Source organism: Pundamilia nyererei, unplaced genomic scaffold (assembly GCF_000239375.1).
Source record: "Pundamilia nyererei isolate P.nyererei 1_Seehausen unplaced genomic scaffold, PunNye1.0 scaffold00116, whole genome shotgun sequence".
In the NCBI taxonomy this organism is placed as follows: domain Eukaryota; kingdom Metazoa; phylum Chordata; class Actinopteri; order Cichliformes; family Cichlidae; genus Pundamilia; species Pundamilia nyererei.
In genome coordinates, this window is record NW_005187517.1 from 1,323,723 (window position 1) to 1,338,277 (window position 14,555).

The window sequence follows — 14,555 nt, forward strand, 5'->3', positions numbered from 1 at the left end:
CGTAAATAACGGTAGACTTGTGCTTAACAAGCAAGTGAATAATGAAGAAAACAGATTTTTAGACGGGAAACTGTTCTTGAAGTATACAGAGAGAGAGAGGGAGAGAGAGAGCTGTGCATGATTTTATCGTGGTAGAAGCAAAACAGCAAAAGTCAGAGGGGATTCATGACTATGTTTATGTGAAGCGTAGTTTGGATCTTCTTTTGCTGCTGGTTCGGTCAATATTGTTCTCCTTTGTAGTGGACAGAAATTATTTTTTTGGAGTGGCACAAATAATTTGTGTGGCATCTTATTGAATGCAGAACACCTGATTATTATCTAAATAGTGTGAAATGGTTATTTAAAAAAGGGGTAAAAGGTAAATGACTGCAAATAACTTTGTTGTTTGCAAAACTTATGCATAGGATTTTAAAATTGACAAATTATATTTGCATTTAAAGTTATGAAATATAATTGAATAAACATGTTTGTGGTTTTTACAGTAAAAAAATATCACTTTTTAAACTCGGATTTTATGTTTTTTGTCTGATTTTAGATCAATTGTGTTAATACAGTATGTCAAAATAAAACATAAATTCAGACACGTGAGGTCGTGCTGAAAAGAATGATACTAAACCAGGCAAAGTAAATCGTTTTTAAAGGTAAAATGTGGAGGGAAAATCAAGTTTAAAATGGCCAATTATACCCTGGACCCCCGAGGGTTAAACTTTTTTTTTAAAGTAACGCAATAGTTACTTTTTGAGTAATTAATTACTTTTAGAATCTTGTAACTCAGTTACTAACTCCGTTACTTTTTGAAGAAGTAACTAGTAACTATAACTAATTACTTTTTTAAAGTAACTTGCACAACACTGCTGATTTATTCAAATGACTGTAGCCTCATGAAAGCACCTCTCTCTTCCCTGCTTCTCCTTTGCAGCCCGATGAAACCCACCTCGTGGCCCAAGAAGTGTCGCCGGATCAGGATAGAGTGTGGTTACGCGGTCGTTTATAAAGAAAATCCACTGGTGGAGTGTCGAGCCTACAGCTGGATAGGATGAAACACTACAGGAGAACTCACATGAAAACATAAAATATGTAAAAAACATACACTCTAAAAACGTTGTGCAGTCCTAACACGAGAGTCCTGGTCAGTGCAACTTTGCTGATGTTACTGTGTTTAGTTTTCATGAGGACAAGTCAGATTATTATTTGATGCTCTGGTTACAGGGAATAAGGTCAAGTTGTTAGAATGTGTAGCTTTATGTGCCTTTTTTCCCTGTGCTCTCCTTGACGATAATCCAACACTCTGGTTTAGCTTGACAGTCGGATATGATCTCTTCCAGTTATTCCGCTCAACATGAGTGTATTTCAATGACAATCTCTTTCTCTGATCTGTAATTTTCACCCTACAGAGCTTTGCAACAGATGGCATTAACCTTTGACCGTCCCCCAGGTCTGTGTAACCCATCTACTGTCAACTATAGGGTTTGGCTTTCTGAAGGATTTCCATCTATTTTGAACACCAAAAGAGGAAACAAGCTTTTAAGACAAGATTTGAAATCTACCTGAAAATCCACCTGTTTAACATGTGGCAGAAACAAAACCCAGCCCTAACTACAACACTAGATGGGTCACTGATGACCAGGTGAATGCTGAATGAATGCGCCTGTCTCTGAGAACATGTATCGACTCAAAGTGTTTCACATGTGAAGAAGGTCACTAGTGAACTGTACTTGTACTAAATGACTTATTGAAATGGACAGCTGTTTGCAGTGCCAGAAAGTTATTTTTATATGAAGCTCAACCCCAATAAATGCAGCGTCTGGTGCATTAACAGTCACCATCCAAGAAAAATAGCATAGACTGTATATGAAAGATGGGGGCAGCCATGGTGACCTTTTTGGAAGACCCTTTTTTGTGAAGTCCAGCCTCGAAGCGCATCCTGCTTCATTGTTCCTCTGCTCACAAATGCTCGTCATGATTTACAAAATAAATAAGTAAGATGTATTTACTGAGGTCAGGAACCAATGAAGCTGAAGTCGTTTTTTTCTCTCACATATTTCTATAAAACTTTTTTCTTCAGCGAGAGAAACATCCTGCTTCTTTTGAAATACTGTAGAGAGATTCTTTTCTTGAAAATCATTGTCAGGTTAGTCTTTACTTGTCCTTGCTGAAGATTTAAGTATAAGAACCAGTTACGTGTAAACTTTTTACATACGAAAGACAAAATGATCTGACCAAAACTGTCAGATAGCTTGGACTTTTAAATGAACCATACACAGCACTGGTTCTCTTGGCACTTGCACACAGTTCTCAGATTGTTTTGGTTTTGGAATTTTTTTCAGTCTCTTAATGTGATTCTAGGCTGACTCAGTGGTGTGGATGTTGTAATCAGGCTCCGCGGGGGTTATATCTAAACCCATATTTTTCTGGTTTACAAGTCGCTACAGAATTAATTTAGGGTTAATCAGATGATTTGAGCTCATGTAAAACAAACATCAACAAAAAAAAAGGCTTGACTTGGATTTGCACTCCTTCTAATGTCACTTTGTTCTTTAAAGTGCTTCACTTTACTGTACAAAACTTAAACTAAACGAGCACGTGCACTGTAAAAGATCAACAAATGATTACAGTTTGAGTCATTCTCAGATAGAAAATCATATTCAAAATTACTAAAGAATAAATCCACACTTGGTTGCAGATTGAGAACTTCACACTTATTAGCAGTGTCAGAGCTGAGCTTCTCATGGTTGTTTAAAAAAAATCACAAGGAAGTTGAAAAAGCTCATTGTGCTTTGCTGGGCTCTTGTAGCGAAGATCAAATTCTTCTTTTTTGAATGTTGTATAAGAAGCCCATAAGATGCTGTGAAAACACAAAGATGCCCTGAAATCGACAAAGTCTAGCAGCAACTTGAAGCATCTGTCTATAAGGGCTGCAGAGGCCTAACAAGAAGCTAACAAGAAGTCAACCAAGGGTGGCGGAGACACTGTGCAGCAGTGGCCCTCTTCTCTGGGTGATAATTCAACATGGAAAGTAGGAAGTCAGAGAACCCAGAGGCCTCCTCCAACAGGAAGTGGTATTTCTCCACCAAAACCTCATAGAGGCTCCAGAACCTCAGCGGACCGACACGACGCAGGTCGCCTGGATGAAAACCATAAACTGTTACAACAGACGAGCAGCTCACTGGCAGCAATAACAACACATTAACACAGGAAGAAAGATCTCATCTGGAAGTGAAGGTAGACGCTCACCTCTGCAGCTGAAGTACTCAGCAGAGTATTTACCCGACAAAGCAACAGCGGCCGGGATTTTGCCAAGCAGCTCCGTTATCTGGCCAATATGATCTGAGGTGGATAAACACATACAAGCATGGCACAGAATGCATTAGTATCCTAATTACAATGAAGGCATGGTGTAATCTCACTTAATCCCGTGTCAGTGCTCGTCACACAGCCATCTAAACACACCTTCCTCCAGGGAAATGGACTCACTGGCTCTGGGCTCAAACAGTGAGTCTCCAGTGATCAACTCAAAGGCCTGAGAGAATTCAGGAGAACATTTAGTGGTGACACACAGAATAAGTAAGAATGCACAGATAGCTTTTTATCAGAAAGGTTTCACTATAGGTCATTTAGCTACAGGGCAGCATAGCTTTAGCTACGAATTGTGCAAATTACTTTAATTCCCATTTGATGGAATGGTATATAAACATAACATTATGGGATTAAATATTTCAAAGTGTGAACATCACATTAGTTTGGATTGTCTCTCACCATGCATGCGACACTCCAGATGTCAGCAGGTGGGCCATACTCAGATCCCAGCAAAACCTCTAGTGAGCGATACTGTCGGGTCTGGATCTCCTCACAGAAATGTTTGTACTGGTGATGACAGACAGAAGGGTTTAAAGGTGATTTGGTGTGTGTGTGTGCGCGTGTGCATGTGACAGAGAGCCAGAAAGATCTATTCCTCTTTATTCCCTTTCTCGTTGTTTTATTTTCTTTGTCACTTGTGTTCTACAGTGTGGCTTCTCAGCAGAGTTGAAGCATCATGTTTACACTTCTTACAATAAACTTTGCCTTTTTCTTCCAAATCTGGCTCGAGTTCTTACTTTGAGTGTGGAGGTACAATACAAAACCTCAGTTCCTCTTTGCTTTGGAGGATTTATAGCGCTTTTTAAGAGAACCTCTTCAATTCTATAGCTATTAAGATAATTAAATGTGATCAAACTACATCCACACAGTACCAGAAGTGAATACAATACTTTTGTCCACTTGGGGGCAGCAGAGAGCATTTTGGAACAGAATGTTGACATATAATATTGTCACCTTTCAGGCTAATGTTGCAAGCTTCTGATGACAAAAACATAAAGTGGCTGACCCTTTATACAATTTAATAATACACTAATAAAATATGTTAAACCAAAAGTTTTATAAGTGTATAAGTGTAAATACTAACCACCCAACAGGAGCTCCCCAAGTCAGCAATCTTCACTGCAATTTCCTTTAAGCTGTACGGGTTTACCCGATTGCTTTCTGGGAGAAAAAACAAAACAAACATTATTATTATTATTATGAATTTGGATTTCCAAGATAAATGTTTTATATTAAAATTAAATAGTACACAGCTGTTTTTGTCCACCTCTAATAGCTGGGATGGCATGGTTAATGTATTTGCTTGATTATATGTTGAATTAGTTTCATTATTTTTTTCTTAGCACAAAAACAAACACCACAAATACTGAAGCAAATATTTATTTATGTATTTACAGCTGCATGGTTGCCTATACGGCCCATCAGAAATAAAAAATATCTGGCGCTGAACCTTTTTATTACTGAAACTCTTAAACACTCTCAAGCATCTGTAGCAATGAAGGACAAAATAAAACGTGCCTGGTGAACTGGCTTCCTTCCCAGTCTGTAACGAGGAGGAGCTGCTGCCCCCTGCTGGTGCTTTGTGGGACTGCTCTTCCAGACACACAAGGATGTTTTCTGGCTTGATGTCTGTGTGGATGATTTTACATTGAGAGTGAAGGTAGTCCAGCCCCTGCAGGACCTATAGAAAAATACACAGATCTGATGATGTTTCCTTTCCTTTCCAGAATATCATTAAAAGCCCCTAAACATGTTGTCTCAGTGCTGTGTAGTGATTAAAACCAGATTGAAACTTTTAGAGATCTCATTAAGATCAAGGTCGCTAACTGTTTGTTCAGAAATGATTACCCCAAATTTCCCCAAATGGGAAACTGTACAAAAACCTATTGGTTAAAAAATTATCCCACAAATTTTGAACAAAGAGGTGCAGTTTAAATTAAACACACCTTATATGAACTTGATTTCTGGTGCATAGGTTTTTTGGTCTGCTTTGTCTTACCTGGATAAGTATTTGTTTGATCCAAGGCTGCAACAGTCCTGGATTCCCAAAGCAGAGCTGCAAGCATCTCAGGTCAGGCCCCAGCAGCTCCAGCACTAGGCAAATGTCTAACCACCATACATTAAGGTCAGTTTCCCAAACCACTTTGCTGCAAAAACTACATCCACTACAACATGTTCATATTTTAATACTTTGACATTGATTGTTTCAATGATGTAATGGAACAGCTCAAAGGATTCTGGAATATGCGCCCAAGAAATCCCATCTCCAAAAAGGATACGTACCCCATTTACCCCAACCAGCTTAAACTCATCTAGCAGTCGAACGATCCTTTGGCCAAAGGGATGACGGCCCACAGAACCACTGGCCTGTTGAAAGAGAGGAGACGAGAGGATGAAAACAGAGGAAGAAGAGCAAGAAGAGATTTTTTTTAAAGAGGGAGGGGATGATTCGTCCTTTATTAAAAGATTGGCAGAGAGTGATGCTCCAAAGATATGACAGAGAAAAATATCTGACAGACAGAGCGCTTAGAGAGGAGATTCACAAGCAGACGGTCACTAACACATCGCAGGAGAGCCAGTTCATCCTCTCCAGCCTGGGTGAAGCCAGCCCCACTCTTCAACACCTTCACAGCAACACGCCGACCTAGCCTGCCAACACAGACACCAGATCAGATGTGCATGCTGGTTACTGGACAAAGTAAAAGACTCAAACTAAATATTTGTTTGATCCAATTTTTAATTATTATAATTATATGATGCCTAATAAGATCAAATTTCTCCACCGCTTCCACCCTGATCATATCACACAGTCTCAAAATGAACCTACTTGAGGTCCTGGCAGAGCCATACAGTGGAGAAATAACCCCAGCCGAGTTTGGACACCACCTGGTATCTTCTGTTGAAGGTGTCCCCTATCTGGATGGGGTGGTACCCACCTTGGGGGGATAAAAGCAGAATGACATGAATGAACAAAGTCCCATTTCTAGTTGAACTGCTTATATGGTTGAATTTATTCTAGGTTTCAGTGATTAGGCACTTCTCTATATGACCTGACATCTGAAACCTTGTTATCATTCGCTAAGGATTTTCCATATGCTGTTTAGAGAGCTTTGAAAGATGACTAAAAATATAGCCGCTAAAGCTATTTCTGGCGTTGCAACTTCCTATAGGCTATAACATGTCTGTTAGTGAGTAATACATTCAGATCTGCTAGTAGGACAGAGAAAAATGGCGAGGCATACGTCTGTATCGCTTCTCTTTCAGCAAGCATGACACACAGTTGTTGGACATTGTCAGGAGTCTTGAAACTGAATTTCTGTGTCTATTAAATTTAAGCATGAGATACACCAGCCTGTGATTTATTACTGTGTCAGGCACCGGTGGTATCACATACGCAGCAGAGGATATATGAGGTACACACAAAGACTTGCACAGCTGGCAGGTAAGAAGCGAGGACCAAGGTCAGACCAGCAAATTGGCAACCAGATACTGCGCATTAAAGCAATGCATAATGAGAGAGGCACACAGGCTTAGTGCAGCTATGAGGCTTATGAGAAGCCACACTTTGGATTTACACAAGCAAAGCACAAGAAAAAATATGCATGGATTCTTATGATCATCTTTGACTTTTTATCCCTCAAAAGCCAAACAGGAGTCCCTCAAAGCTGTTTTCTGAGCTAAGCATGATGTCATAATTCAGGCTGCTAATAGAATAAAATGACTGTGTTTACATCAGAAGTTACCAAGAGTGGTCAAGAGTGTCTGTTAAATTAGAACTTTATTGTGTCAGAATTTGTCAATAAGGGTACAGTGGAGGTTGTCAAATGTTGTCTTTATGGGGGAAAGGGGTTATATTGGCTCACCTTAAGGTTAAACTTAAATAGATGGTCACGTTATAGTCAACTCACAATACGGTAGGTGTGTGATCTTATATTCTCGGTCATTGTGGTTTGCTCTTCTTATACATAGGCTGTCTAGTTCTAATTATGTCTGAACCTGCCTTCTTCTTGACCTGTAAGAAGTTGACCCCAAGTCAAAATCTCCTTTTCAAACTGCTGCATTTCAGTAAATGGAGCCTGAAACGTTAAATCTACACGAAACACTCCAAGAGCACAAACCTCCACCAAGGCAGCTCTCTCTCCTGGCAGTTTTAAAGCAATAGTGTTTTTGTTGTTGTTGTTGTTGTATATATTCACTTTGCATCAGCTTGGTGGATAAAAGCCACATTTTAATGGATTGTTAACATGACCCCACTATACACCCCTACAAATCTTTTGAGTTGTTGTGTTTGCAGATAGCATTTTCGTGCATGTTCTACCAAAAACAAAACTTCCTTGGTGGAGGTAATTATAGCCGTGACCTTATAAAGATGCAGTGAATATTAGCAAATACAGTACCGGCAACTTCCTGGTCTGAAAATCAAAGCCACTGCTAAACACACTCCAATGTTCACTTGAGACTGACCCAGAAGCAAGTCAATCATAGCAAACCTTCATGTTAAAATATTCAACTGGACGTCATTAAAATGTAGGTTTACTAATACAAAAATGGTTCTTGTGGCCTACCAGGTCTTACCTACACTGCATGAGCTTCAGTCAGTTAGACTTTAGTCTTTTATTAGTCTGTTTCTTAGCACTAATTCACATTTATTTGTGCTTGTATATTGCACCCATGTGGTTTATGAATGAAGCTTAGTGTCTGTGAAGGTTCTCAGTCATCCAGGTAATCGTAGTCTAAGGAGCTGGGTGAGCTCATTGTGGGCCAGGTTTCACAATGAGCTCACCCGAAACCCTGGCTGATTGTGACCCACACCCGCTTTCACACCTTGGCTCATGTGATTAGGTAGAGGATCATCAGGGGGTCCTTTTGTCCCTCTGTGGGGGGTTACTCCCACTAGGTTTAAATCTGGGACTCTCCACCATTTGACCCTTAGAACTGAAGAAGCTTCTCGGATGAGAGGTGAAACGTTTTCAAGCAACTCAAAGAAGTCCAGACGCTTTTCTTTCCAAGCTCCTTAGACAATGAAGCTTAGTGTAGCTAGCTAGCAATGTTAGCAAAAATGCTAACATTGAGACATCAAACTGAAGAGACCATAATCAAAGGGTTAGGTCTCAGGGGCTATAGCCATCTTTTATATGCATATATCTTTTATATACAGTCATGAATGAGCAATGGAGTGAAGAGAAATGTGCAAGAAGGCCTCAGCTACTTTGGCAAAAGCCCAAATTGTGACGGATTGGTGACTTGGTCAAAAGTATCTGTAAAAGGGCAACTACTGAAGTGAACTGGACTACTGAAGTCACTGTTTCTTTTATATAATGTGGATGAAGGGTTTGATAGACATGACAGATTACTCAGGGGTTGACTAAGGCTCTCAAATTCCTGAATCTGAGAATCTGTGGGATACATGGAGACCCCACCTCACAATTTAAAAGATGAAAGGATTTGATGATAATGTCCTTGTGTCTGATATCCTTAGGGGATCTTGAGATGTCTCAGAGTGCATGACTCCATGTTCAATGGTGGCACAATGGAGAGTACATGATATCAGGCGTGTGTTTAATATACGAGCGGGTAATATGTGTAGTGAATCTGACAAACCTAAAAGTAGACTTTACTCTGTCCAGTATCTGACATGTTAAGATGTCTTTCAAACAGCTCAGTGTGCAGTTTTGCATTATATTCACAGACTCATCCAATCTTGTTTCCACAAACCAGAATCTGGTAACTGTTTCCTTTTTAAAGCTGTCCAATCCACCGCCCAAGCGCTCCTCTCGTCGTACTTGGACAACTCTTCTGGCAAAAATCCGAAAACTATTTGTAAACTGTAGCAGCAACGCTCAGTGTCTCAAAATGATGCTGCCAACAGGAACTTAGCTTGCAACAGCGGCCCATTCTCATAAACACTGCATCATTTCCAGCTGGAGCGGGCTCTGAATAACAGAGTCAGCATGTTGAAAGAATCTTTAATTACATCCTGGTACAAGCTGCTTTGAGGGTTTCGAGAGGCTCAGGATAAAAGTTAGGATACATGTGTGAGTTACCATAACAGTATTCTTGGGGGTCCTCAGAGACCTGACTGTCCTTGGGATCCAGCTGCTCCTGGCATCCAAGGGCTTTGAAACTGTTAGACACGCCACCCTCACTCCTGCAAACACACACAAACCCAGAAATTCAAACAGTGTATTCATAAGTGTGTCAGTTTCTGAGAGCTGAACTACTTTTGGAGATTCCCACAGACTCAGCGTGCCGTGGACGTTTGCCCCACTGCCCAGCTGAGAGTGGACAAGCAGCACCGGAAGTTGCACTATTTCTAACTAGGCTGTAAATCATTTAGAAGCATCTCCGCGCAACCTGATAACTCTGCACGCCAGCTGCTCCCAATACACAGATGGCCCGAGGAGTCGGAGTCACGTCATGTCTGGAAATACTGATCACAGGTCTGTTTTCAGCAGAGGGACATATACAGTAGAGTTTAAGAGCTAGACGCGAATAAATGTGAAAGATTTTAGGGGCAAATTTTAAATAATTATCGATAATGTAAAAAAAAAAGAGTTTAGGAGCTGAGTTGCATTTTCTTGAGGTCACGAAAGAATGCAAGGCTACATAAAAGCATGAAAGAAGAAACGAAATAATAATGATGATACTAATGCAGAAAGTTTTATACTCACACACGATGCTGTTCAGCCTCTGTATGAGGCAGGCAGGGGCTCCTCTGCATGGTGCGATTAAGCAGATGTCGCCAGTACATTAAAATTTCCGATTTTTTGGAATAAAGTGAGGAGAGAGTTAGGCGCAGGAAAAAAGCAAGTAGCCCTGATTACAGTTGCTGCCCTTGAATCTAGTTAAGCAGCTGAGAGGTGGAGGTGGTGGAGGTAGAAGGGGTTGTGGTGGGGGTCTGCTTAGTCTCTCAGGAGGCTGGAATCAGCAGTCAGCAGGGTCTAAACATGGAAATCCCCCCGCAGGGTCTTGGCTCACAGTCTGTCAGGTTTTCACCTGCTCTGCTGCAGGACTTGCATCTTTCAGTCACCAGCCTCAGATTAAACTCTCTCTCTCTGTTCCTCGATGTCTCGTGCATGCTGGGAAAGCTATAAAAGAGAGAAGGCGCCCCTAAAAGATGAGCCAAACGTCACACAAGGCCGAACAGAGTGAGGGAAGAGAGGGAACGACAGCTGCTACAGGGATCACAGACTGCTAAACCTGCCTGCAGCACATTCTTAAGGATTAAAATAAAGTCGTTAGAACAGAGGTTGGCTGAAAGTCCCATTTTTTAAAAACAGATTGCAATTTAAAACCCTCTCTGTATGAGGATTTTACATTTAGATGAGCTCAGCTTTTGAGGAAGAAGTTTAACAGAAGCACCTGACACAATCTTGACAAATATATTGTACACTTGATCTTACAGCCTCCTTCACATCTCAGCGGCTGAGTCTGCTTTTTCTTGCCAACACCATGCTGTTAACACTCTTACATGGCACCACATTTTATAGTGGATGCCATGGAGCAAAGGAGCTCCTGGCTCGTAAAACAGGGAAGCGTATTGAAGGCAGAGGAATGAGGGTTGGGTGTGTGTGATGTGAGATATCAAGAGGCCTGTCGACCTCACATGAAGAACTGTTAATAGTCAGATGACACATGATGGCATCGCGTCTCCTTGAAATTTTCCAGCTGCAAAGCACACGAAACTATAGCTGGAGTGTGTTTACTGTACATGACTGCAGACAATCCTAACCTCCAGATGATATCATCATACTTCAGCCTTTTGTCTCAGCCAGCCTTTCACTGAGACCATTTCTGATGAAGATCTCTCTTTGCTTCTGTCTTTGCTGCATTTTCTTTACTTTTTCTAAAGGGCATAACTTTCAGATACTGTTCATCTGCTGTAGATCATTTTTAGGCCTGCCACTTCTTTGTCCTCCACTTGTCTAGTTTCCTCAGTTCTCTTTTTAAGGACAGGCTGCACACGGCAGCACGGTGGTTAGCACTGTTGCCTCACAGTCCTGAGTCCAATTCCACCATCAGGCCAGGGTCTTTCTGTGTGGAGTTTGCATGTTCTCACCATGTACTCTGGATTCCTCCCACAGTCCAAAGACATGCAGTTATTGGGGAAAGGTTAACTGGAAACTCTAAATTATCCATAGGCATGAATGTGAGAGTGAATGGGTGTCTGTGTCTATGTGTTAGCCCTGCGACAGACTGGCAACCTGTCCAGGGTGTACCCTGCCTCTCACCCTAAGACAGCTGGGATAGGCTCCAGCCCCCTCACGACTCTGATAAAGGATAAGCGGAAGCAAATGGATGGAGGCTGCACACCATGCCCATATGGTTTTCAGGTAATAGCTAGTAAGAACAGTTAATGGTATTTTGGGTGCAAAAATCCTATTTTAAGCCTGCCAAGCTGTTATCTTTGGCATTTTTCATAGATTCCAAAGATTGTAACTGAAGAAATGGGAACAAATTATATGTTTTTGCAACAGGCTGCTAGTAAGTGTCAAAAGATGTGAATTTAAAGGGGTTTTTTGCTAAGGTGTTTGTTATGTGCTGACACAGTATGTGTCTGTTTAAAAAAATGATGTGAATCAAATGCTAGAGAATAGTAGGTATCACTGTAAAGATTCAAGCCGAAAATCAAAACACGTGTTCGACCAGTTCTGGTCCAAAACAACAAACTCCATCTGCACTGCTTTCCAGCTCAGGCCACCAAACGCTCAGCAGACCATGGAGACCATGTAGAGATTCACAGGTTCAGAATGTAGGATTAAACACAGGCCTTAACCTACTGAGTACTTTTACAAATACAGGCTGTTATACTGATCTCTTGAAAAATATTCCAAGCCTGTTTGGACGGTAGAACAAACAAAGCTCAAGCCAGGGCTTCTTTAAAGTTCTCACTAGGCTGTTTTGTTGCACAGCGTCGGAGCGAGCAGGTGTCCAGTCTTGTTTTCCAGCCCATCCTCTCATGTCCTGGTATTACTCTCTAATGTTGGTCCAATCTTAATCCTAAAAGCCTGTGCTGGCTGTTACCATTCTCCAGTTGCACTCAGCTGTAATAACACACTTCCCACAGGAGCAATCGGTGTGTGTGTGTGTGTGTGTGTGTGTGTGTGTGTGTGCGTGCGTGCGTGCGTGCGTGTTTGTGTGGAGAAATCAAAATAGCACCTGCACAAATTTAGATCATTGGGTTAGTAAGGGATAAATAAATAGATAATGCAACAAACTTCTTCCTTAAAGTATACATGCTAACTCATGCGTTTGATCCCCCCGCCCACTACAGACTGAACTGTGACCTGCACTGTTTTTTGCTATGACCACAGTCAGCCAGCCTGTCTTTGGTTTACAATTTGAAACATATACGCAGAACGCACACATTAAATATTTTCAGGGGTGACTACGTTTCATCGCCCGCCTGCCTCAAGAAAACACATACAAACACCACACTGACTGGCAGCTTATATAGAAATACTTCATATTTTTACTGATAATCTGAGCAGTCATACTTATTGCTGTTATCTCTGTGTGGAGCATGGTGTGGCATTACCAGCTGCATGTGACAGGTGCTCATACTCTTACATTTACAGACGTCTAAATATGGAGTCTCTATCCTGGATTACTGATGACAGGAAGCAGTTAATATACGAGCTGACACTCAGCTACTGCACTAATCGCTATCAAGAACCAGGGACTTGTCACAGTGCTGATGGGATGCTGTTTAAAAACAAACAAAAAACAAAAAACGTGTCCTGCCAATAACACTGGAAATGAAATACATTCTGTATATTGTTGAGTCTATGATAATACTGTGTTTGATACACTCAGCTTCCCAACAAAGGCCTGTGGCTGCCACCTGTTTAACATTTAGACAGAAAAAGTGACCGATCGAACTAATAGCAGTGACAATAACTGGACTGGATCTGTGAGCTGGATCCATCCAGGTTTTAACGCTCTCGTTCTAGAAATAGATCATCTTGTAATGGAAATGGGACTGTGACATGTTGGCTGAGACCTGACTATTTTTTGCTACAATACTGCATGAGTACTAGGGACGGACCCAAGTGTTTACCACAAACTTGGTGAAGACAGTGTGTGGGACTAAAAGTGGAGCTTAACACTACTAAAACCTGCTGTTTCACCAACAGCCAGTCAGTCCCTGCAGCCTGCTCCATATTAAAATGCCTAACTGGAGTTTACACGTCATAATTGCCAATTAATGTCTTTGTAACAAGTGCATTTCTCTCTATATTTTTCTGTAGCTCATTTCTCTGTATGTTGAGGCTTAGAGGTGTTTGGGGTAGGCCGTTTCATGTAAAAATGCACCAACAGCATGTATTGCTGACGTTACTTTCACCAAATCAATCTGATAAACTGAACCTGTTGATTGTATTTGTGTTGTTAGTGCCTTTTTTGAGCATTTTATTGGAATTGTCTGATAAATGACAATCCAAGAAGTCAGTGAAATTCTAGTATTTTATTTGTCATGTTAACTAACACTAAACAGCAGATTAAAAACTCGTTAACTTCAGCTGTTCTTCAGTAAATATGGCAACTTTTGGTTCCAGAAAAATCAGCATACCTAATGAAGAGTATGTGTTTTAGTGTGATAACCATCTTTTGTCATAGTAAAAAATAAAGAAAAAGAAAAGTGTACCTAGTTAGTTGCCCGAGTTACATTTTCCCATTTTTTACCAGTGGCTATATATATATATATATTTGTGCTGGCTCACTAGCGTCTGGATAGACGGAGGTGTTCAGTTACAGTGTTTTAATGAGGAGAGAATCACATATATTAAAAAATTTTGAAATGTTTTAGGATCCTTACCTCAAATTATATAAAGGCACTTTGAAGTGAAAATGAACTAGACATGAATTAAACTGAACTGTACAAGTGAACCATATTTGCTCCTGAAAACACATCAAGATCCTCCTTCTTTCAAAAGAAGTCAAAATTAACTCATGTTCCAAAAAATATTTACACACAAATTTAATAATGCAAAAAATGAAACTTCTGTTAACATCTGGACCTGTTTATTGCATCACATTAAACTGTTGTTAGGTTCATCCTATCAGTTGGTTAGAGAACGCTAAAGTCATGATTACTTAGGAAAAGTATGTACAGAACAAACATCAGAACTGAGCTTTGCTTACACAAGCAACACCAATGCGCATGGTAAAAAAAAAAAATCCTGTTTGTTTGCTTTTTT

General features: G+C 40.6%; 1 protein-coding gene across 1 annotated transcript; it reads right to left on the reverse strand.

The window, feature by feature from the left end:
- Positions 1 to 2,283: 2,283 nt before the first annotated feature.
- Positions 2,284 to 10,415, reverse strand: LOC102211047 (SRSF protein kinase 3). Its single transcript, XM_005742042.1, has 12 exons — positions 10,029 to 10,415; positions 9,402 to 9,505; positions 6,185 to 6,293; positions 5,919 to 6,006; positions 5,637 to 5,724; positions 5,357 to 5,463; positions 4,876 to 5,038; positions 4,442 to 4,518; positions 3,757 to 3,864; positions 3,451 to 3,520; positions 3,235 to 3,327; positions 2,284 to 3,124 (listed from the first exon to the last, which is right to left on the reverse strand). The coding sequence occupies exons 1-12, from the start codon at positions 10,106 to 10,108 to the stop codon at positions 2,937 to 2,939; spliced, it is 1,275 nt and encodes a 424-aa protein (XP_005742099.1). The 5' UTR covers positions 10,109 to 10,415; the 3' UTR covers positions 2,284 to 2,936.
- Between the last annotated feature and the right edge of the window lie 4,140 nt (positions 10,416 to 14,555).